This window comes from Salvelinus alpinus, chromosome 1 (genome assembly GCF_045679555.1).
Source record: "Salvelinus alpinus chromosome 1, SLU_Salpinus.1, whole genome shotgun sequence".
Taxonomy (NCBI): Eukaryota; Metazoa; Chordata; class Actinopteri; order Salmoniformes; family Salmonidae; genus Salvelinus; species Salvelinus alpinus.
Window position 1 is genome coordinate 110,173,789 of NC_092086.1, and position 24,781 is coordinate 110,198,569.

General features: G+C 44.8%; 1 protein-coding gene across 1 annotated transcript in view; it reads right to left on the minus strand.

The window, feature by feature from the left end:
* ctif (CBP80/20-dependent translation initiation factor) overlaps positions 1–24,781 on the minus strand; it is a 180,463-nt gene that overhangs the window by 118,411 nt on the left and 37,271 nt on the right. Inside the window, exons 4-7 of the mRNA XM_071389018.1 lie at positions 20,346–20,474; positions 18,990–19,063; positions 11,755–11,859; positions 8,618–8,702 (exon numbers count right to left, since the gene is read on the minus strand). Coding sequence (XP_071245119.1) covers positions 8,618–8,702; positions 11,755–11,859; positions 18,990–19,063; positions 20,346–20,474 — 393 coding nt within the window. The remainder of the gene's footprint in view (positions 1–8,617; positions 8,703–11,754; positions 11,860–18,989; positions 19,064–20,345; positions 20,475–24,781) is intronic.

Consider the following 24,781-nt stretch of genomic DNA (forward strand, 5'->3'; position numbering starts at 1 on the left):
AGTACAGTCTGGTGGTCTAGTCTGGCTGGTATATAATCACAAAGAGACAGTACAGTCTGGTGGTCTAGTCTGGCTGGTATATAATCACAAAGAGACAGTACAGTCTGGTGGTCTAGTCTGGCTGGTATATAATCACAAAGAGACAGTACAGTCTGGTGGTCTAGTCTGGCTGGTATATAATCACAAAGAGACAGTACAGTCTGGTGGTCTAGTCTGGCTGGTATAAATCACAAAGAGACAGTACAGTCTGGTGGTCTAGTCTGGCTGGTATATAATCACAAAGAGACAGTACAGTCTGGTGGTCTAGTCTGGCTGGCTGGTATATAATCACAAAGAGACAGTACAGTCTGGTGGTCTAGTCTGGCTGGTATAAATCACAAAGAGACAGTACAGTCTGGTGGTCTAGTCTGGCTGGTATATAATCACAAAGAGACAGTACAGTCTGGTGGTCTAGTCTGGCTGGTATATAATCACAAAGAGACAGTACAGTCTGGTGGTCTAGTCTGGCTGGTATATAATCACAAAGAGACAGTACAGTCTGGTGGTCTAGTCTGGTTGGTATAAATCACAAAGAGACAGTACAGTCTGGTGGTCTAGTCTGACTGGTATATAATCACAAAGAGACAGTACAGTCTGGTGGTCTAGTCTGGCTGGTATATAATCACAAAGAGACAGTACAGTCTGGTGGTCTAGTCTGACTGGTATATAATCACAAAGAGACAGTACAGTCTGGTGGTCTAGTCTGGCTGGTATATAATCACAAAGAGACAGTACAGTCTGGTGGTCTAGTCTGGCTGGTATATAATCACAAAGAGACAGTACAGTCTGGTGGTCTAGTCTGGCTGGTATATAATCACAAAGAGACAGTACAGTCTGGTGGTCTAGTCTGGCTGGTATATAATCACAAAGAGACAGTACAGTCTGGTGGTCTAGTCTGGCTGGTATATAATCACAAAGAGACAGTACAGTCTGGTGGTCTAGTCTGGCTGGTATATAATCACAAAGAGACAGTACAGTCTGGTGGTCTAGTCTGGCTGGTATATAATCACAAAGAGACAGTACAGTCTGGTGGTCTAGTCTGGCTGGTATATAATCACAAAGAGACAGTACAGTCTGGTGGTCTAGTCTGACTGGTATATAATCACAAAGAGACAGTACAGTCTGGTGGTCTAGTCTGGCTGGTATATAATCACAAAGAGACAGTACAGTCTGGTGGTCTAGTCTGGCTGGTATATAATCACAAAGAGACAGTACCGTCTGGTGGTCTAGTCTGGCTGGTATATAATCACAAAGAGACAGTACAGTCTGGTGGTCTAGCCTGGCTGGTATAAATCACAAAGAGACAGTACCGTCTGGTGGTCTAGTCTGGCTGGTATATAATCACAAAGAGACAGTACCGTCTGGTGGTCTAGTCTGGCTGGTATATAATCACAAAGAGACAGTACAGTCTGGTGGTCTAGTCTGGCTGGTATATAATCACAAAGAGACAGTACAGTCTGGTGGTCTAGTCTGACTGGTATATAATCACAAAGAGACAGTACAGTCTGGTGGTCTAGTCTGGCTGGTATATAATCACAAAGAGACAGTACAGTCTGGTGGTCTAGTCTGGCTGGTATATAATCACAAAGAGACAGTACAGTCTGGTGGTCTAGTCTGGCTGGTATATAATCACAAAGAGACAGTACAGTCTGGTGGTCTAGTCTGACTGGTATATAATCACAAAGAGACAGTACAGTCTGGTGGTCTAGTCTGGCTGGTATATAATCACAAAGAGACAGTACAGTCTGGTGGTCTAGTCTGGCTGGTATATAATCACAAAGAGACAGTACAGTCTGGTGGTCTAGTCTGGCTGGTATATAATCACAAAGAGACAGTACAGTCTGGTGGTCTAGTCTGACTGGTATATAATCACAAAGAGACAGTACAGTCTGGTGGTCTAGTCTGGCTGGTATATAATCACAAAGAGACAGTACAGTCTGGTGGTCTAGTCTGGCTGGTATATAATCACAAAGAGACAGTACAGTCTGGTGGTCTAGTCTGACTGGTATATAATCACAAAGAGACAGTACAGTCTGGTGGTCTAGTCTGGCTGGTATAAATCACAAAGAGACAGTACAGTCTGGTGGTCTAGTCTGGCTGGTATATAATCACAAAGAGACAGCACAGTCTGGTGGTCTAGTCTGGCTGGTATAAATCACAAAGAGACAGTACAGTCTGGTGGTCTAGTCTGGCTGGTATATAATCACAAAGAGACAGTACAGTCTGGTGGTCTAGTCTGGCTGGTATATAATCACAAAGAGACAGTACAGTCTGGTGGTCTAGTCTGGCTGGTATATAATCACAAAGAGACAGTACAGTCTGGTGGTCTAGTCTGGCTGGTATATAATCACAAAGAGACAGTACAGTCTGGTGGTCTAGTCTGGCTGGTATAAATCACAAAGAGACAGTACAGTCTGGTGGTCTAGTCTGGCTGGTATAAATCACAAAGAGACAGTACAGTCTGGTGGTCTAGTCTGGCTGGTATATAATCACAAAGAGACAGTACAGTCTGGTGGTCTAGTCTGGCGGGGGCACAGATAGGGAGCTCTGCAGCGGGCAGCTTTGGCCCACACAGACGTTGTTTACCTCTGCCATCCACCCATCCATAAAGCCCTCCTCTTTTTCTACTTTCTCTTTTCCTCCCTCCTGCCTCCCATCCCATCAGCCCCAGTCTTTCTCTGTCTCGCTTCCCCTCCCATCTCTTACCAGTACAAATCAGGCCAGTGTGGATTGGTTTCCAGTCTCATAAATACAGTGGAAGGAGTACAAGCCATAATAGGGTTTGAGGGGCGTGGCATGCAGAATATCCAGGTCTATGTCCCAAAATGGAACCCTATTCCCTTCGTAGTGCACTACTCTTGACCAGGACCCATAGAAAATAGGGTGCCATTTGGGACGCAACCTCAGGGCTGGCTCCTAATCCCACAGGAGAGGTGCCTCAAACAGCTATTACCATGCAATCCTCCTCTGTCTGGTCAACCAATGAGATGGTCAGGACCAGACCACCAGAAGTGATGATTATGGAGTGGAACGTGTTGATACTCAAAGTCCCAGATGTCTGGCGTTCATTCATGAACTTGGACGTGTTGTTGAATGTCAGATGGTGAATTCTGATGTATATAATTTTGAGGTTTGGGGAATAATGACATCCAGACATAACAAATGAACCCATTCACACAGGAAGAGTTGCAGGCAAATAACAAATGAAGCGAAAGTGAGATTCTGTGCCAACTTAATTTTTGTGTGTGCACGCGCATTAGTATACAGGGCATTCAGAAAGTATTCAGACCCCTTGACTTTTCCCAAATGTTGTTACATTACAGCCTTTTTCTAAAATGGATTAAACTCATTGTTTTCCTCATCAATCTACACACAATACCCCATAATGACCGAGCAAAAACTGATTGGCACCATCCCTACGGTGAAGCATGGTGGTGCAGGATCATGCTGTGGGGATGTTTATCAGCGGCATGGGAGACTAGTCAGGATCGAGGGAAAGATGAATGGAGCAAAGTACAGAGAGATCCTTGATGAAAACCTGCTCCAGAGCACTCAGGACCTCAGACTGGGGTGAAGGTTCACATTCCAACAAGACAACGACCCTAAGCACACAGCCAAGACAACGCAGGAGTGGCTTCAGGACAAGTCTCTAAATGTCCTTGAGTGGCCCAGCCAGAGCTCGGACTTGACCCAATCGAACATCTCTGGAGAGACCTGAAATTAGCTGTGCAGCGACGCTCCCCAAGAAGACTCGAGGCTGTAATCACTGCAAAAGGTGCTTCAACAAAGTACTGAGTAAAGGGACTGAATACTTACGTAAATGTGATCAGTTTGATTTTTAATAAATTTGCAAAAATGTCTAAAAAAAACTGTTTTTTTCTTTTTGTCATTATGGGGTATTGTGTGTATATTAATAAGGGGCCAAAAATATTGATTTCATTTTGGAATAAGGCTGTAACGTAACAAAATGTGGAAAAAGTCAAGGGGTCTGCCAACTTTCCGAAAGCAATGTGTGTGTGTCCGTCCACGTGTGTGTCTACGCGTCTTCTCCAGTTCCTGATCTCTAGAAGGTCAGTGTTCCTCTGTGGTCGGTCACTGGGAGCACACCTAACACAGACTCTCTCCTCTCTGACAATGGCAGGAAAAGGGTGTAGGAGGGGGCTGCTCTCTACGCTGACCTCATTGTTCTACGCTAGACGTGAAGGAGGGAGAATGAGGAGGACAAGGATGGAGGAGGGAGCAGGGCCAACTATTCCTTCAGCCCCAGACAGGCCTGTGTTAAGTACGGTCCCAGCACCCGGACCCCAGTCACCGACCCGAGTCCCGAGGGCTGGTTGGCTGACTGCCTCCCCTCTGAGACTCCTGCTCTGGTGCACGTAGACTGAGCGGGCCAGCCAGTCTGAGGAGACGTCTTGAGTCTAGTCCCCTGGTCGCTTTGTTCTGCAGGAAGGAACTGGAGCGGACCAGGCCGGATATGTCCTCAGTGACTCTGTGGCCCCTGCCTGGCCACCACCGGTCAGCCGGCACATAACTCAGGTCCCCAATGACTGACTGGATCAGTAGCAGTAGCACCACCACTATGGACTGTGGGAAGCAGAGGGGTGAGACTCAGTCAGATAGCCTGGTGCCAGATCTGTTTGTGCTGTCTAGACAGCTCCTGTGGTCAATGAAGTGACAATGACCAGCAAGCAAGATCACAAACCAATCTGACTGCCTCCCCCTTGGGAAAACAACCAGAAACCAGCCAGTCCCACAGGGACAGAGGACAGGAAGTCCTAGATATATACAGTATGTCACCCTGGATCTCCTTATCACTGACTCTACAAAACTACAATTCATCTACTATAATGTAACTTAACCACCATGATGTTACCAACATGAGTTCAGTCTTCATTAATGAGTGAGGGCCAATCTACTATATATCCATCAGGCTGGAGTTGATGAGACCATGAGAGTTTATGAAGGACAACAAATGGGACGATGGAAATTATTGCACAAGGACATGAGCAAACGTGCACATCCACGCACGCATACAGAAACAGACGAGCCGGCTCGAATGTCAATGAAAAAACATTGTCATCCATAGGAAAAGGAAGAACGTGATGAAAGGCAGGCAATAGCAATACCTATTGAAATCAAATGGTACCGGATGACTTCAGCACACGGCGGCCAAGTCGCAGTCACACAAACAAGGCAACTGGATGTTGTTAGGGTATTGAAAATATATCACACACCCAGATTCATGCAAGCATTGTGTTGACATGCTCAGAATCCCCCAGAGCATGCAGAGATATACATATCACAATCTCATGTTGACATCATCAACACGATGACTGAGCTGTCCTTCCCCATCTGTCACTATGAAAACATGAGAGGGCTTCCTGCCATCAGTGACTACTGTACCTCCCTGGCCCTGTCATGCTCTTTAATCTGACCTGACGTAAACAAGCGCACGCACACCTTGGCTAAAGCTTTGCTGGGGTCAGGTGGGTGTAAACTATGTCAGAAATGGGACTGAATAGAGGGAAGGGGAAGGGGCTTGACTCATCCTTAATGAAGCACGTCTCACTCCAGACCCAGGACAAGCTCCATAGAATCATCCTGCAGGAAGCTGACCCGTCTTCATAACATGGGGTGTAGAGAGGATGCTGGTTCTCCCCTATGCCCTGCCTTTCCTGTCCTCTCCAGGTACTTTTACCTAGTGGGCCTTGGTGCTGCTATTCTGGGTCTGGGCTGTCGAAGTGAGTAATTGGGGTGGGAAAGAGGGAGGTTGTGAATTAGTCTATTTCCCCAGAGTAGCCCGGGAATCTGAGGGGGAAACAATTTGATTGGAAAATGTTATTTGTCACATGCGCTGAATACAACAGGTGTAGACTTTAACATGAAATGCTTACTTACAAGCCCTTAACCAACAACGCAGTTAAGTAGTAAGAACATTTGATCATTTAAAAAAAGGAACTAGTAACACAAAAGAATGAGTATATATACAAAGGAGTAGCGGTACCGAGTCAATGTGAAGGGGTACCAATAGTTGAGGAAATATGTACATGCAGGTAGAGGTCAAGGTGACTAGGCAATTAGGATAGATAATAAAAAGTGACAAGATCACAAATGCGTGAGTGTGGCATCAATATGCATGTATGTGTTTTGTGTGCGTGAGCATATGTAGTGTGTGTGTGTGTGTGTGTGTGTGTGTGTGTGTGTGTGTGTGTGTGTGTGTGTGTGTGTGTGTGTGTGTGTGTGTGAGTGTGTGTGTGTGTGTGGGAGTGTGTGTGTGTTGGAGTGTGCATAGTGCCAGTGCCAGAAAGTCAGTGCAATAAAAGGGAGTCGATGTAAATAGTCCTGGTAGGCAGTTAATTAACTGTTCAGCGGTCTTATGGCTTGAGGTAGAAGCTGTCCAGCAGTCTTATGGCTTGAGGTAGAAGCTGTTCAGCAGTCTTATGGCTTGAGGTAGAAGCTGTTCAGCAGTCTTATGGCTTGAGGTAGAAGCTGTTCAGCAGTCTTATGGCTTGAGGTAGAAGCTGTTCAGCAGTCTTATGGCTTGAGGTAGAAGCTGTTCAGGAACCCTTTGGTCTTTCGCAGTAGCAGAGAGAACAGTCTATGAACTGGGTGTCCTGGAGTCTTTGACCATTTTTAGGGTCTTCCTCTGACACAGCCTGGTATAGAGGTCCTGGATGGCAGAGCTCGGGTTTGGGATCCATCCATTCCTCTCCCCGACCCCAAAATAATTACATATCTCTCCCGAAATCCCCCATAATCCATCTTCCTCTCCCCAAAACCCCTCCCCCATAATCCATCTCCCCGAAAAATGTAAAACAACTTTGTTGCCGTTTAATCAACATCATGCGTGTTTGATTCCTACTGTATGTTATGTAAGACCTGACTTCAAGCATCACACACACTGAGCCACGTAGTCAAGACACACACATTCTCAAACACACACAAACACAGTCGTCGTCCCCCACACACACACACACACACAGAGCTCCAGTCACAGAGGCTTAGCGGCGCGGCGTGGCGCCGTCTGCTGCTATATTTAGTCAGGTTATCAGTGAGGTAAACCTAGGGACTGACTGACTGCTCCTGGCCCCTGAGAGCCTGCAAGGGGATAATAGAGAGCTTTATGTGCCACTGAGACCAACAGGGCAATGGGTATTACACACACTGAATGGCACTACTGACAAACACTGGGCAACAGGACCGGCATTCCCAGGTCTCAAGAGATACATATCATCAGGAAACATGATTATAAACAGTAGTATTTCAGTCATCTTGAGGAGGTACTTTCTTTGGTCTATTTTCAACTTTTTTTTGCCTTTGAGTTTTACTTTCAGGGTCATCCGCGTCCTCAGTCAGTTCCTTCCCGTGCGTTGTGGTGTGTGAGTTATTTACAAAGCAGTCAGTCAAAGGAGATGGCGTGGTGATCACAATGAAACAATGACCTGGAGACTGGCTTGGCCTGGCGTGGGGTCATGGCTGGCTGACTGGCAGGCAGGCAGAGCAGTGACGTGGGCAGGGGGGGGGGACTCCCTGGTGGCCAGTCTGGACATGAGACCAGACAGGTGGGGGTGGAGGTATGTGTGTGTGTGTGTGTGTGTGTGTGTGTGTGTGTGTGTGTGTGTGTGTGTGTGTGTGTGTGTGTGTGTGTGTCTCTCCTGCCCTCCAGACCCTACAGTGCCAACATCCTGCCCGTCAGCAGAACAGACAACCCCAGACGGGAACACTGGCACACAGTGACGTAGTCCTGTAGACATGCGAGACAGACCCACCCTAGCTGTATCTGTATCCTATTCCTGACCTGCTCCAATAATTACCCCTCTGGGATGAATAAATCTTCTTAGAATTGAATTCCAAAGTTCTACAGTCAGACAATATATAATATATATATATATATTTGGAAATTGGTAGGATTTACAGCCAGAGACATTTTTCCATAAAAAAAAAAATGTAACCTTTAACTAGGCAAGTCAGTTAAGAACAAATTCTTATTTACAATGACGGCCTACCCCGGCCAAACTAGGACGATGCTGGGCCAATGGTGAGCCACCCTATGGGACTCCCAATCACGGCCGGATGTGTGGAGCCTGGATTCGAACCAGGGACTGTAGTGACGCCTCTTGCACTGAGATGCAGTGCCTTAGACCACTCCGCCACTCGGGAGCCCAGAATTGTTTTAAAGATCTTGCTAGAGAACAGAGAGAAATATATATATATATATTTGTAGTACATAGAGAAAAGTGATTTATTTAGGATTTAAGGGACAGAAAACCAGCAAAGACTTGGTCTGAGCAAGACCTTATCTAGTGTTTTATGAGAAATTATGGAACTCAAGGAAACGTACCTTAAAACTACCACTGGGCGCCAGTATTGGCCTTTTAACATGGTCAGAGGTGAATGGACAATGTTTCAACACTAGATGTCAGAGTTCACTCACATAAAGGACAAGACTATTCCTTACAATTCTTAGTATGAAGTTCCATCTTTTAGCCACCAGATGGAGCTCCCTACCATTAGTAGGTATGCGGTCTTGTTAGAAAGCAGATAGAGAGGATCGAGAAAGAGAAAGAGATTAACTCACAGTAAGGCCTGGCAGGAACTTCTCCATGTCATTCAGGTCGATGCCATCATCATCATCATCATCTTCAAACTTGCCTTTCATCATCCTGAGAGACCGAGAGATAAGGGATGAGTAGGCGGGATAGGTGGGCTCTGATTGGCTTATAACAGGGCACAATTTCTCTTCTATTCCTCACATTTTCTCTCGTCACCTTCTCATAACTCATTGGACAAGAAGGTCCGAGGGGAGGGACCTTGGACCTTCTCCTCCAATATGGTGAGCAGGAGGTGAGGATAGGTTGTGAGGAATGGTGGTAAGACCATTTGAGCTTGAGTTTAGGTGATGATAACGCAGTACTGAGACTGAGAGGCCTAGGGGTCAGGATGAGTCTAGCAGAGGCTACAGACACCAAGTAGTAATGGAATGGACCAGCATCATCATGTTCATGTCTATCCCATAGGAGAGGATTAATGGGAGGGATGTATAGGCCTTCAGATCTGCAAAGTGGAAACATTGAATAACATGGAAGGGTGAGGGCCGGGTAGAAGGGTGAGGGCCGGGTAGAAGGGTGAGGGCCGGGTAGAAGGGTTAGGGCCGGGTAGAAGGGTTAGGGGCCGGGTAGAAGGGTTAGGGGCCGGGTAGAAGGGTTAGGGGCCGGGTAGAAGGGTTAGGGGCCGGGTAGAAGCGTTAGGGCCAGGTAGAAGCGTTAGGGCCAGGTAGAAGAGTTAGGGCCAGGTAGAAGGGTTAGGGCCAGCTAGAAGGGTTAGGGCCAGCTAGAAGGGTTAGGGCCAGGTAGAAGCGTTAGGGCCAGGTAGAAGCGTTAGGGCCAGGTAGAAGGGTTAGGGTCAGGTAGAAGAGTTAGGGCCAGGTAGAAGAGTTAGGGCCAGGTAGAAGCGTTAGGGCCAGGTAGAAGCGTTAGGGTCAGGTAGAAGGGTTAGGGCCAGGTAGAAGGGTTAGGTCCAGGTAGAAGGGTTAGGGCCAGGTAGAAGCGTTAGGGCCAGGTAGAAGGGTTAGGGCCAGGTAGAAGGGTTAGGGCCAGGTAGAAGGGTTAGGGCCAGGTAGAAGGGTTAGGGCCAGGTAGAAGAGTTAGGGCCAGGTAGAAGGGTTAGGGCCAGGTAGAAGAGTTAGGGCCAGGTAGAAGAGTTAGGGCCAGGTAGAAGAGTTAGGGCCAGGTAGAAGGGTTAGGGCCAGGTAGAAGAGTTAGGGCCAGGTAGAAGAGTTAGGGCCAGGTAGAAGAGTTAGGGCCAGGTAGAAGAGTTAGGGCCAGGTAGAAGAGTTAGGGCCAGGTAGAAGAGTTAGGGCCAGGTAGAAGAGTTAGGGCCAGGTAGAAGAGTTAGGGCCAGGTAGAAGGGTTAGGGCCAGGTAGAAGGGTTAGGGCCAGGTAGAAGGGTTAGGGCCAGGTAGAAGGGTTAGGGCCAGGTAGAAGGGTTAGGGCCAGGTAGAAGGGTTAGGGCCAGGTAGAAGAGTTAGGGCCAGGTAGAAGCGTTAGGGCCAGGTAGAAGCGTTAGGGCCAGGTAGAAGGGTTAGGGCCAGGTAGAAGGGTTAGGGCCAGGTAGAAGGGTTAGGGCCAGGTAGAAGGGTTAGGGCCAGGTAGAAGGGTTAGGGCCAGGTAGAAGGGTTAGGGCCAGGTAGAAGGGTTAGGGCTAGGTAGAAGGGTTAGGGCCAGGTAGAAGGGTTAGGGCCAGGTAGAAGCGTTAGGGCCAGGTAGAAGCGTTAGGGCCAGGTAGAAGCGTTAGGGCCAGGTAGAAGCGTTAGGGCCAGGTAGAAGCGTTAGGGCCAGGTAGAAGCGTTAGGGCCAGGTAGAAGCGTTAGGGCCAGGTAGAAGCGTTAGGGCCAGGTAGAAGCGTTAGGGCCAGGTAGAAGCGTTAGGGCCAGGTAGAAGCGTTAGGGCCAGGTAGAAGCGTTAGGGCCAGGTAGAAGCGTTAGGGCCAGGTAGAAGCGTTAGGGCCAGGTAGAAGCGTTAGGGCCAGGTAGAAGCGTTAGGGCCAGGTAGAAGCGTTAGGGCCAGGTAGAAGAGTTAGGGCCAGGTAGAAGAGTTAGGGCCAGGTAGAAGAGTTAGGGCCAGGTAGAAGAGTTAGGGCCAGGTAGAAGAGTTAGGGCCAGGTAGAAGGGTTAGGGTCAGGTAGAAGGGTTAGGGCCAGGTAGAAGGGTTAGGGCCAGGTAGAAGGGTTAGGGCCAGGTAGAAGGGTTAGGGCCAGGTAGAAGGGTTAGGGCCAGGTAGAAGGGTTAGGGCCAGGTAGAAGAGTTAGGGCCAGGTAGAAGGGTTAGGGCCAGGTAGAAGGGTTAGGGCCAGGTAGAAGCGTTAGGGCCAGGTAGAAGCGTTAGGGCCAGGTAGAAGGGTTAGGGCCAGGTAGAAGGGTTAGGGTCAGGTAGAAGGGTTAGGGCCAGGTAGAAGCGTTAGGGCCAGGTAGAAGCGTTAGGGCCAGGTAGAAGCGTTAGGGCCAGGTAGAAGCGTTAGGGCCAGGTAGAAGCGTTAGGGCCAGGTAGAAGCGTTAGGGCCAGGTAGAAGGGTTAGGGCCAGGTAGAAGGGTTAGGGCCAGGTAGAAGGGTTAGGGCCAGGTAGAAGGGTTAGGGCCAGGTAGAAGGGTTAGGGCCAGGTAGAAGCGTTAGGGCCAGGTAGAAGCGTTAGGGCCAGGTAGAAGCGTTAGGGCCAGGTAGAAGGGTTAGGGCCAGGTAGAAGAGTTAGGGCCAGGTAGAAGGGTTAGGGCCAGGTAGAAGGGTTAGGGCCAGGTAGAAGGGTTAGGGCCAGGTAGAAGGGTTAGGGCCAGGTAGAAGGGTTAGGGCCAGGTAGAAGCGTTAGGGCCAGGTAGAAGGGTTAGGGCCAGGTAGAAGCGTTAGGGCCAGGTAGAAGCGTTAGGGCCAGGTAGAAGCGTTAGGGCCAGGTAGAAGCGTTAGGGCCAGGTAGAAGCGTTAGGGCCAGGTAGAAGGGTTAGGGCCAGGTAGAAGCGTTAGGGCCAGGTAGAAGGGTTAGGGCCAGGTAGAAGGGTTAGGGCCAGGTAGAAGGGTGAGGGCCAGGTAGAAGAGTTAGGGCCAGGTAGAAGGGTTATGGAGAGAACTGGGACAATGTTTCTCTATGCTCACGTCAAGGAGTCGCTGGACAAACGCTTCCTTTCTCAGTAACTTCTTATTTATTTAATTGCCCCACTAGATGCACTCACCCCTCTCTGTCGATGTGTGGTAGATGCTTTGGTGTTCCTCTGAAGGGTTTCCTGTGGAACTGGCTGAAGTCTAGCTTTTCAGGCTGGAGGTCCCATGTCGCCCCCCTACAAAACACAACATTGGACAAGAAGATGACATAACCATCAAAATCAAAATCGGTCGCGTACACATATTTGCAGATGCTACCGCAGGTGCAAAGATATGCTTGTGTTTCTAGCTCAAAAAATGCAGTAAAACCTAGCAATACACACAAATCCTTTAAAAATGTATAAGTATGTATGCATGTATGTATGCATGTATGCACGTATGTATGCACGTATGTACGTACAGCGGCTTGCGAAAGTATTCCCCCCCTTGGCATTTTTCCTATTTTGTTGCCTTACAACCTGGAATTAAAATAGATTTTTGGGGGGCTTTGTATCATTTGATTTACACAACATGCCTACCACTTTGAAGTTGCAAAATATTTTTTCTTGTGAAACAAACAAGAAATAAGACAAAAAAACTGAAAACTTTCAGGGTGCATGACTATTCACCCCCTCAATACATTGTAGAGTCACCTTCTGCAGAAATTACAGCTGCAAGTCTCTTGGGGTATGTCTCTTTAAGCTTGGCACTTCAAGCAACTGGGATTTTTGCCCATTCTTCAAGGCTCCAGCTCCTTCGAGATGGATGGGTTCCGCTGGTATACAGCAATCTTTAAGTCATACCACAGATTCTCAATTGGATTGAGGTCTGGGCTTTGACTAGGCCATTCCAAGACATTTAAATGTTTCCCCTTAAACCACTCAAGTGTTGCTTTAGCAGTATGCTTAGGGTCATTGTCCTGCTGGAAGGTGAACCTCCGTCCCAGTCTCAAATCTGTTAGACTGAAAAAGGTTTCCCTTAAGAATTTCCATGTATTTAGGGCAATCCATCATTCCTTCAATTCTGACCAGTTTCCCAGTCCCTGCCGTGTGAAAACATCCCCATAGCATGACGCTGCCACCACGGGGTGATGAGAGGTGTTGGGTTTGCGGCAGACAGTGTTGTCCTTGATTGCAAAAAAAGCAAAATTTTAGTCTCATCGAACCAGAGTACCTCCTTCCATATGTTTGGGGAGTCTCTCACATGCTTTTTGGCGAACACCAAACTTGTTTGCTTATTTTTTTCTTTAAGCAATGGCTTATTCTGGCCACTCTTCCGTAAAGCCCAGCTCTGTGGAGAGTACGGCTTAGAAGTGGTAATATGGATAGATACTCCAATCTCCGATGTGGAGCTTTGCAGCTCCTTCAGGGTTATCTTTGGTCCCTTTGTTGCCTCTCTGATTAATGCCCTCCTTGCCTGGTCTGTGAGTTTTGGTGGGTGACCCTCTCTTGGCAGGTTTGTTGTGGTGCCATATTCTTTCAATGTTTTAATAATGGATTTAATGGTGCTCCGTAGGATGTTCAAAGTTTCGGATCTTGTTTTATAACCCAACCCTGGTCTGTACTTCTCCACAACTTTGTCCCTGACCAGTTTGTAGAGCTCCTTGGTCTTCATGCTGCTGCCCCTTGCTTAGTGGTGTTACAAACTCTGGGGCCTTTCAGAACAGGTGTATATATACACTGAGATCATGTGACACTTAGATTGCACAAAGGTGGACTTTATTTTAACTAATTATGTGACTTCTGAAGGTAATTGTTTGCACCAGATCTTATTTAGGGGCTTCATAGCAAATGGGGTGAATACATATGCACGCACCACTTATCCGTTTATAATTTTTTATAATTTTCTGAAACAAGTAATTTTTTTCATTTCACTTCACCAATTTGGACAATTTTGTGTATGTCCATTACATGAAATACAAATAAAAATCCATTTAAATTACAGGTTGTAATGCAACAAAATAGGAAAAACGCCAAGGGGATGAATACTTTGCAAAGCACTGTATACAGTGGGGAGAACAAGTATTTGACACACTGCCGATTTTGCAGGTTTTCCTACTTACAAAGCATGTAGAGGTCTGTCATTTTTATCATAGGTACACTTCAACTGTGAGAGACGGAATCTAAAATAAAAATCCAGAAAATCATATTGTATGATTTTTAAGTAATTAATTTGCATTTTATTGCATGACATAAGTATTTGATCACCTACCAACCAGTAAGAATTACGGCTCTCACAGACCTGTTAGTTTTTCTTTAAGAAGCCCTCCTGTTCTCCACTCATTACCTGTATTAACTGCACCTGTTTGAACTCGTTACCTGTATAACAGACACCTGTCCACACACTCAATCAAACAGACTCCAACCTCTCCACAATGGCCAAGACCAGAGAGCTGTGTAAGGACATCAGGGATAAAATTGTAGACCTGCACAAGGCTGGGATGGGCTACAGGACAATAGGCAAGCAGCTTGGTGAGAAGGCAACAACTGTTGGCGCAATTATTAGAAAATGGAAGAAGTTCAAGATGACGGTCAATCACCCTCGGTCTGGGGCTCCATGCAAGATCTCACCTCGTGGGGCATCAATGATCATGAGGAAGGTGAGGGATCAGCCCAGAACTACACGGCAGGACCTGGTCAATGACCTGAAGAGAGCTGGGACCACAGTCTCAAAGAAAACCATTAGTACCACACTACGCCGTCATGGATTAAAATCCTGCAGCGCACGCAAGGTCCCCCCTGCTCAAGCCAGCGCATGTTCAGGCCCGTCTGAAGTTTGCCAATGACCATCTGGATGATCCAGAGGAGGAATGGGAGAAGGTCATGTGGTCTGATGAGACAAAAATAGAGCTTTTTGGTCTAAACTTCACTCGCCGTGTTTGGAGGAAGAAGAAGGATGAGTACAACCCCAAGAACACCATCCCAACCGTGAAGCATGGAGGTGGAAACATCATTCTTTGGGGATGCTTTTCTGCAAAGGGGACAGGACGACTGCACCGTATTGAGGGGAGGATGGATGGGGCCATGTATCGCGAGATCTTGGCCAACAACCTCCTTCCCTCAGTAAGAGCATTGAAGATGGGTCGTGGCTGGGTCTTCCAGCATGACAACGACCCGAAACAAATAGCCAGGGCAACTAAGGAGTGGCTCCGTAAGAAGCATCTCAAGGTCCTGGAGTGGCCTAGCCAGTCTCCAGACCTGAACCCAATAGAAAGTCTTTGGAGGGAGCTGAAAGTCCGTATTGCCCAGCGACAGCCCCGAAACCTGAAGGATCTGGAGAAGGTCTGTATGGAGGAGTGGGCCAAAATCCCTGCTGCAGTGTGTGCAAACCTGGTCAAGACCTACAGGAAACGTATGATCTCTGTAATTGCAAACAAAGGTTTCTGTACCAAATATTAAGTTCTGCTTCTCTGATGTATCAAATACTTATGTCATGCAATAAAATGCAAATTAATTACTTAAAAATCATACAATGTGATTTTCTGGATTTTTGTTTTAGATTCCGTCTCTCACAGTTGAAGTGTACCTATGATAAAAATGACAGACCTCTACATGCTTTGTAAGTAGGAAAACCTGCAAAATCGGCAGTGTGTCAAATACTTGTTCTCCCCACTGTATATATATACACACAGTTCCAGTCAAAAGTTTGGACACCTATTCATTCAGGGTTTTTTGTTATTTTTTACTATTTTATACATTGTAAAATAATCGTGAAGACATCAAAACAATGAAATAACACATATGGAATCATGTAGTAACCACAAAAAAAAGTGTTAAACAAATCAAAATATATTTTATATTTGCGATTCTTAAAAGTAGCCACCCTTTGCCTTGATGACAGCTTTGCACACTTGGCACTCCCTCAACCAGCTTCATCTGGAATGCTTTTCCAACCATCTTGAAGAATTTCCTACACATGCTGAGCACTTGTTGGCTGCTTTTCCTTCACTCTGCGGTCCAACTCATCCCAAACCATCTCAATTAGGATGCGGTTGGGTGATTGTGAAGGCCAGGTCATCTGATGCAGCACTCCATCACTCTCCTTCTTTGTCAAATAGCCCTTACACAGCCTGGAGGTGTGTTGGGTCATTGTCCCGTTGAAAAACAAATGATAGTCCCACTAAGCGCAAACCAGATGGGATGGCGTATCGCTGCAGAATGCTGTGGTAGCAATGCTGGTTTAGTGTGCCTTGAATTCTAAATAATATCAGTGTCACCAGCAAAGCACCCCCACACCATCACACCTCCTTCTCCATGCTTCACGGTGGGAACCACACATGCGGAGATCATACATCTACTCTGCGTCTCACAAAGACACGGCGGTTGGAGCTAATTAAACCTGTGGCAAAAATCTAAAATTTGGACCAAAAGACAGATTTCCACTGGTTTATTGTCCTTTGCTTGGGCCAAGAAACACGAGCAAGTCTCTTCTTCTTATCGGTGTCCTTTAGTAATGGTTTCTCTGCAGCAATTTGACCATGAAGGCCTGATTCACGCAGTCTCTTCTGAACAGTTGATATTGAGATGTGTCTGTTACTTTATCTCTGTGAAGCATTTATTTGGGCTGCAATTTCTGAGGCTGTTAAATCCAGGTGACTACCTCATGAAGCTGGTTGAGAGAATGCCAAGAGTGTGCAAAGCTGTCATCAAGGCAAAGGGTGGCTACTTTGTAGAATCTGTTGAAAAGTTTTATGGTTACTACACGATTCCATGTGTTTTGATGTCTTCACTATCATTCTACAATGTAGAAAATAGTAAAAAATTAAAAAACTTGAATGAGTAGGTGTGTCCAAACTTTTGACGGGTACTGTATATATACATACAGTTGAAGTCGGAAGTTTACATACACTTAGGTTGGAGTCTTGTTTTTCAACCACTCAACAAATGTCTTGATAACAAACTATAGTTTTGGCAAGTCGGTTAGGACATCTACTTTGTGCATGACATAAGTCATTTTTCCAAAAATTGTTTACAGACAGATTATTTCACTTATAATTCACTGTATCACAATTCCAGTGGGTCAGAAGTTTACATAAACTAAGTTGACTGTGCCTTTAAACAGCTTGGAAAATTCCAGAAAATTATGTCATGGCTTTAGAAGCTTCTGATATCCACATAACCTGAAAGGCTGCTCAGCAAGGAAGAAGCCACTGCTCCAAAACCACCATAAAAAAGCCAGACTACGGTTTGCAACTGCACATGGAGACAAAAATCGTACAAAAATAGAACTGTTTGGCCTAAATGACCATTGTTATGTTTGGAGGAAAAAGGGGGAGGTTTGCAAGCCGAAGAACACCATCCCAACCGGGAAGCACGGGGGTGGCAGCATCATGTTGTGGGGGTGCTTGCTGTAGGAGGGACTGGTGCACTTCATAAAATAGATAGAATCATGAGGGTGGAAAATGATGTGGATATTTTGAGGCAACATCTCAAGACATCAGTCAAGAAGTTAAAGCTTGGTCACAAATGGGTCTTCTAAATGGACAATGACGCCATGCATACTTGCAAAGTTGTGGCAAATTGGCTTAAGGACAACAAAGTCAAGGTATTGGAGTGGCCACCACAAAGCCCTGATATCAATCCTATAGAAAATTTGTGGGCAGAACTGAAAAAGCGTGTGTGAGCAAGGAGGCCTACAAACCTGACTCAGTTACACCAGCTCTGTCAGGAGAAACGGGCCAAAATTCACCCAACTTATTGTGGGAAGATTGTGGAAGGCTACCCAAAACGTTTGACCCAAGTTAAGCAATTTAAAGGCAATGCTACCAAATACTAATTGAGTATGTAAACTTCTGACCCACTGGGAATGTGATGAAAGAAATAAAAGCTGAAATAAATCATTCTCTCTACTATTATTCTGACATTTCACATTCTTAAAATAAAGTGGTGATCCTAACTGACCTAAGACAGGGAATTTTTACTAGGATTAATTGTCAGGATTTGTGAAAAGTTTAAAGTTGAAAAGTTTAGAGTTTAAATGTATTTGGCTAAGGTGTATGTAAACTTCCGACTTCAACTGTACATATCATCACAAGTCGCTCTCTCTTATTTAACACACCTACCTAGCTATCAGGTTACACAATATATTAAACACTAACTGCATGCTGTTACCGCATTCCAAAAGGGGGAGCTTTGGGATGCGGTAACATGTATTTGTGATGACAGAATGTGTCACAAACAGGCCCCTAGGTCCCCAAATCTGAATATCAGGCGGCATTCCCAAATCGCACCCTATTCCCTATATAGTGAACTGTTTTGACCAGGGCTCATCAACAGCAGTGCACTATATTATAGGGAATAGGGTGCCATTGGAAAGTATCCTCAGAAAGGTGACATTCCCTTCATGTCTCTAGTGAATAGAGAAACTGAGCTAATTAAACCTGTGGCTAAAAACACAGAGGATTCATAAAACAATACTAGCATAAAATATATATATATATATATATATATCAGAACAAACCACATGTTCTCTGAACACACGCTGTTTGAGGGCCAGAAGACGTGTCACCAATGAAAAAAAACAGCTGGCTGATTCTGAAAGAAGACGTGGCTGTAAATGAATTGAATTAAACCCGAGGCTAAGCTGTTGCGAGTGTAGTTATCTTTGTTAAAACTGTGTGGTCCCTGCGGTTGTGTTGTTCCATCTCCTGTCTGACAACGACAACTATTCAGGGTGATGAACAATTCATCAAATGGCCACCGGACTATTTACATTGACCCCCCCCCATTTGTTTTGTACACTGCTGCTACTCGCTACTATTTATGCATAGTCACCTCACCCCCACCTACATGTACAAATTACCTCAACTAACCTGTAGCCACGCACACTGACTCAGTACCGGTACCCCCTGTATATTGTTACTTTTTATTATTTTTTACTTTAGTCTACTTGGTAAATATTTCTTAACTCTTCTTACTGTTGGTTAAGGGCTTGTAAGGAAGCATTTCACGGTAAGGTCTACACCTGTTGTATTCGGTGCATGTGACAAATACACTTTGATTTGATCCTATCATCAGGTTGTCTGGATAAGATAGCAACACCACAGTACAAGGATAAGACAGGAGTATTTCTAACCTCTTCTTCATATCCATCCCATAATACAATGCCATGGAGAAGGCTATTCAAGTAAAACACTCTCAACTAGCCATGTATCAGTGTGAGCAAGAGATAGAATTAATATGTAATAGGAGTCATCATCATCATCTCTCTCTGTGTCTGTGTGTGTGCGTGTGTGTGTGTGTGTCTGTGTGTGTGTGTGTGTCTGTGTGTCTGTGTGTGTGTGTGTGGTGATGGGGGCGTGAATGAGTCAACAGTGTGCATGACATACCCATGAGAGTCCATGGTGTTAGCAGCCCAGATGTCAGTACCCAGGATGTCAAATGCCCCTTCTCTGTTCCCGTTCTGAAAGACAACACACAAATAGTGTGAATAGTGATCAAAACCGCTCTCTCGTCACCGCGCTAAACTTTAAAAACACTCAACCTGCATGCTAACACACCCTGACATTGATGAAGCATTAGTTAAAGTCCCCTTCAGTGGAAAGATAATCATCCCGTCATTTATTATTACTACTTGAGGAGGCAGGGGAGGCTGCTGAGCGGAGGACGGCTCATAATAATGGCTGGAACGGAGCGAATGGAATGGCATCAAACACATGGAAACCATGGAAACCATGTGTTTTATACCATTCCACTGATTCCGCTCCAACCATTACCACGAGCCCATCCTCCCCAATGAAGGTGCCACCAACCTGTGTTGAGAGGGATGGAAGTGACATTATTTCTATAAAAACATTTCTGGGACACAAATAGTGTTTAGCTGGTCTGTCAACATGTACTGTATGTGGGTAAATGACTGATGTGTTTTCCCTGTGGGAAGGAATGACATTATGACATCTAGAGTCCTCTATGTATCTCTATGGAGCAGACACACAACTCCTCTGGGAGAGACATATCCTGGAGCCTGACAGAAGAACCAGAGGACAACCCCTCTGCCCCAAACCCTGCATTAACCCCACATTACATAACATGGAACAAAACAAGGTAAGCCAGTACCATTGAGGACTTTTCATGCACTTCATATTACAGTATACCCCTCTCCAGTAAGGTGATGCATGCTAAAAGAGGGTGGCGGTTGTCCTGACGACCCCTGATGACCTCATAGTAAATCATGTGGTGGATTTCTGGAGCAGCCACAAGCCTGCAGTAGCTTTCTTACGATCCCTTGGGACAACAGAGAGTGAAACAGGACTTGGATACATATTACTGTGTGGGACTGTGGAGGCCGGGGGAGGAAGAAACCAGACGATGCTCTCATACTGTAGTAATGGCTGGAAGAGAGCCCGTCCTCCCATTTCTTCCTCCACCATCCACAGCTGCTGTGGGGTTCTGTGGTGGTGGTGGTTGATATAAAAGCTGTAGTATGGTTTGGTAGTTACCTGTACCTTGATAATACTGTGTTTGTGGGGGTTAAGGTTGGGGACTGGTGATATAAAAGCTGTAGTATGGTTTGGTAGTTACCTGTACCTTGATAATACTGTGTTTGTGGGGGTTAAGGTTGGGGACTGGTGATATAAAAGCTGTAGTATGGTTTGGTAGTTACCTGTACCTTGATAATACTGTGTTTGTGGGGGTTAAGGTTGGGGACTGATGATATAAAAGCTGTAGTATGGTTTGGTAGTTACCTGTACCTTGGCTGGCCCTCTGAACTGGTTGTTCCTCCCTCGGCTACCGGACCTGGAGCCTGAACCAGGCCTTGAACCAGAGCTGGGCCTGGACCCTGTACTGCCATTACTACTGTGATCCCACTCATCCTGCAGAGAGAGGGGGTGGAGACAGAGAAAGAGAGCAAGAGAGAGAGAAGAGGAAGAGAGAACAAAATCAATACCATACCAACTCCTCCACTGCAAAGAGAGAACAAAATCAATACCATACGAACTCCTCCATTGCAAAGAGAGAACAAAATCAATACCATATCAACTCCTCCACTGCAGAGAGAACAAAATCAATACCATACGAACTCCTCCATTGCAAAGAGAGAACAAAATCAATACCATATCAACTCCTCCACTGCAGAGATAACAAAATCAATACCATATCAACTCCTCCACTGCAGAGAGAACAAAATCAGTACCATACCAACTCCTCCACTGCAGAGATAACAAAATCAATATCATATCAACTCCTCCACTGCAGAGAGAGAACAAAATCAATACCATATCAACTCCTCCACTGCAGAGAGAACAAAATCAATACCATATCAACTCCTCCACTGCAGAGAGAGAACAAAATCAATACCATATCAACTCCTCCACTGCAGAGAGAACAAAATCAATATCATATCAACTCCTCCACTGCAGAGAGAACAAAATCAATACCATATCAACTCCTCCACTGCAGAGAGAACAAAATCAATATCATATCAACTCCTCCACTGCAGAGAGAACAAAATCAATACCATATCAACTCCTCCACTGCAGAGAGAACAAAATCAATACCATATCAACTCCTCCACTGCAGAGAGAGAACAAAATCAATATCATATCAACTCCTCCACTGCAGAGAGAACAAAATCAATAACATACCAACTCCTCCACTGCAGAGAGAACAAAATCAATACCATATCAACTCCTCCACTGCAGAGAGAGAACAAAATCAATATCATATCAACTCCTCCACTGCAGTCATCAACCTCCTCCACTGCAGAGAGAACAAAATCAATATCATATCAACTCCTCCACTGCAGAGAGAACAAAATCAATACCATATCAACCCCTCCAGAGAACAAAATCAATACCATATCAACTCCTCCAGAGAACAAAATCAATACAATATCAACTCCTCCACTGCAGAGAGAACAAAATCAATACCATATCAACTCCTCCAGAGAACAAAATCAATACCATATCAACTCCTCCAGAGAACAAAATCAATATCATATCAACTCCTCCACTGCAGAGAGAACAAAATCAATACCATATCAACTCCTCCACTGCAGAGAGAGAACAAAATCAATACCATATCAACTCCTCCAGAGAACAAAATCAATACCATATCAACTCCTCCACTGCAGAGAGAACAAAATCAATACCATATCAACTCCTCCACTGCAGAGAGAGAACAAAATCAATACCATATCAACTCCTCCAGAGAACAAAATCAATACAATATCAACTCCTCCACTGCAGAGAGAACACAATCAATACCATATCAACTCCTCCAGAGAACAAAATCAATACCATATCAACTCCTCCAGAGAACAAAATCAATACCATATCAACTCCTCCAGAGAACAAAATCAATACCATATCAACTCCTCCACTGCAGAGAGAACAAAATCAATATCATATCAACTCCTCCACTGCAGAGAGAGAACAAAATCAATATCATACCAACTCCTCCACTGCAGAGAGAACAAAATCAATATCATATCAACTCCTCCAGAGAACAAAATCAATATCATATCAACTCCTCCACTGCAGAGAGAACAAAATCAATATTGTAGCCATGTTGGCCCTGGTATATAAAGTACAGTGGTGCGTAAGGGTTTTGCAGTTTAAAATAAATCTCAAAGTGCCATGGTAAAGAGTGTCAATTGATCTCAAACACTGAGCGGAAGCATTCATATATAAAATATCCCCATAGTCTAGTAAAGGCATAAATGTAGCTGATACTAGCCTCCTTCTGGCTTCAAAAGAAAAACAGGCCTTATTCCTAAAATAAAATCCCAATTTCAGCTTCAATTTTTTTGTAAGTTGTTGAATATGCAATTTAAAAGAGAGGCCGTCATCAATTAGAATTCCAAGATATTTATATGAGGTTACAACCTCAATCTCCTTGCCCTGACAGGTAGTAATAGGTGATAGGTTCAGAGGTCTTTAAATGATATCATGGGCAGAAAACCCAATTAATCTCCATCGTTCTTTTGAAGTTGATGTGTCATTTATAACGAAAACTTTCAATTACTATTTCACTAGTAAAGTGGAAAAACTCAAGTGAAATGACAACATTGAACCATCCTATTGTTGTTTTAAAGGTGTAGTAATGAAAGAGAAGGATTGCGGTTTTGAATTTGGTTAAGTCAGTGTGTGAAAGGTGGAACAACTGTCATCCATCAATAATGATAAGCCACCAGGTATAAACAAGCTTAATGTGAAACTAATCCGTTTGCTGCCTGTTCCTAGTAAACTGATGGAGAGAATTGTGTTTGACCAAATACAAAGCTTTTTTTCAGAGAACTACTAAACTACTGACATGCATATAGAGAAGGGCACTGAACTTCAACTGAGTCAGATGACTGATGATTGGTTAAAATAAATGGATAATCAGATGATAGGTGGAGATCGTTGTTAGATTTCAGTGCAGCCTTTGATGTTATTGGTCATCTGTTGTTATAAAGTCACTTGCTATGGTTTTACATCACCGACCATTACATGGTTGGAGAGTTATTTATCCAAAGAACCCAGAGAGTGTTCTTCAGTGAAAGCTTCTCTAACATCAGATATATACAGTGCGCTGTCCCTTACTCTCCTCTATTTCGACAAATGATTTGTCACTGGTCGTCAACCTACCAAAACTGCATCTGGCTCAAAACAGAGAAGCATGCCTTGCCCTTAACTGCATATACAGAACTAACATGAACAGCATGCAATTTCCCCGTGTTCGGGAACTAAAGATCTGAAAGTTTAGGTTTGAGCAAAAAAAATATTCGATCTTTTACCTAATGGTTGCGTTCTAACTCTGTCTGATTTCCAATTTGTCCACTAGATAGCAGTAGGAGATCACATGATGTCTCTTGGCGACTTGAAACCAGTTTCGTCTGGTTTGGGTAGTGAGTCACTGTGCCAAAATGGCTTTAATGGATTTTCAAGTCGCCTTTAGCAATCAGGGCTTTCAGGTTATTGAGTTTTTTGTTGTTGAAATAAGACGCAGACTGGTGAGGAAACTTCAAACCTCTTTTCCCATTCACTTTTTCTGCTGTAAACGAGGAGCTAGCTAAACGCTGCAGGTGAAGGATACATACAAGGTAATGTGGCTGGAGAAGGAAATGGATTGCTTGACAATGACCATCAGGGAGTACCCTTTCCATGCATACTACATGTTTACACTTTTGATGACTTGACCTACATTGCATTATGGCCTGTATGGGGAGGGTGGCGAGGTTCTTATAACATTGCCAGCAGTAAGATTTGAGTTCGATTTCCAAAATGACAAGGCCTGTAGCTTTTGTTAAAGGTTTGTCACGTTCTATTTTCGGATAAAATTTATTTTTAAGGTATTTCCCCCAAACTCACCGGCCCCGTACAGGGCCCAAAACAACCGCTCTGAGTTTAACTGGTTAAACTCTAACACACACACACAATATACACCCACATTATTCTTTAGTTGTGTTTGTATTATATTTTACTTGTGGTGTTTGTATTATTTTAGTTGTTTGTATTATTTTAGTTGTTTGTATTATTTTAGTTGTATATCGTTGTATTTGTGTGACTTTCCTTGTCTATCAGTTTTTTGTGGACCCCAGGAAGAATTGCTGCTGCGGCAAAAGCTAATGGGGATACCAATAAATAATAAACCTCTCTCTGTCTCTCTCTCTGTGAGTCTCTCTTTCTCTCATACATTCTCCACTGCCCCCCCCCCCCCCCCACTTGCAGCATTGGTGGTCAGACATTCATCATGTAAATGGACGTGTAAATGGACATGTAAATGGACTCGGCAGCAGTCGCAGACCTATCTCTATTTATTACCCCTTACTGTCCATTCTCCTCCCTCATAGATATTACAAATAGGTCTTCTTGACAATAACATCAGCATTGTGTAGTACATGTTCTGCATTCTCTGCAGTGGAGGAGTTGATATGGTATGGTATTGCAATCTGCAATCGCAGATTGCAGTGAACCTACAAATCCAAGATGGCAGAATGTCAAGTCGTTTGTTTGTGACTAGTACATTTTAACCTACTAATAATCTATTTATTTATGGTTGCGTAACTTCGTTGTTGTGTAGTGCAAACTATTTCATTTTTGCTGGTGTAAAGATCACGGGTCCTCCTCAACTCGGCACTTCATTACTTGAAGTTTACCAAAGTAACCCTATCTCTGGCTGGCCTGAGTTCCTCCTT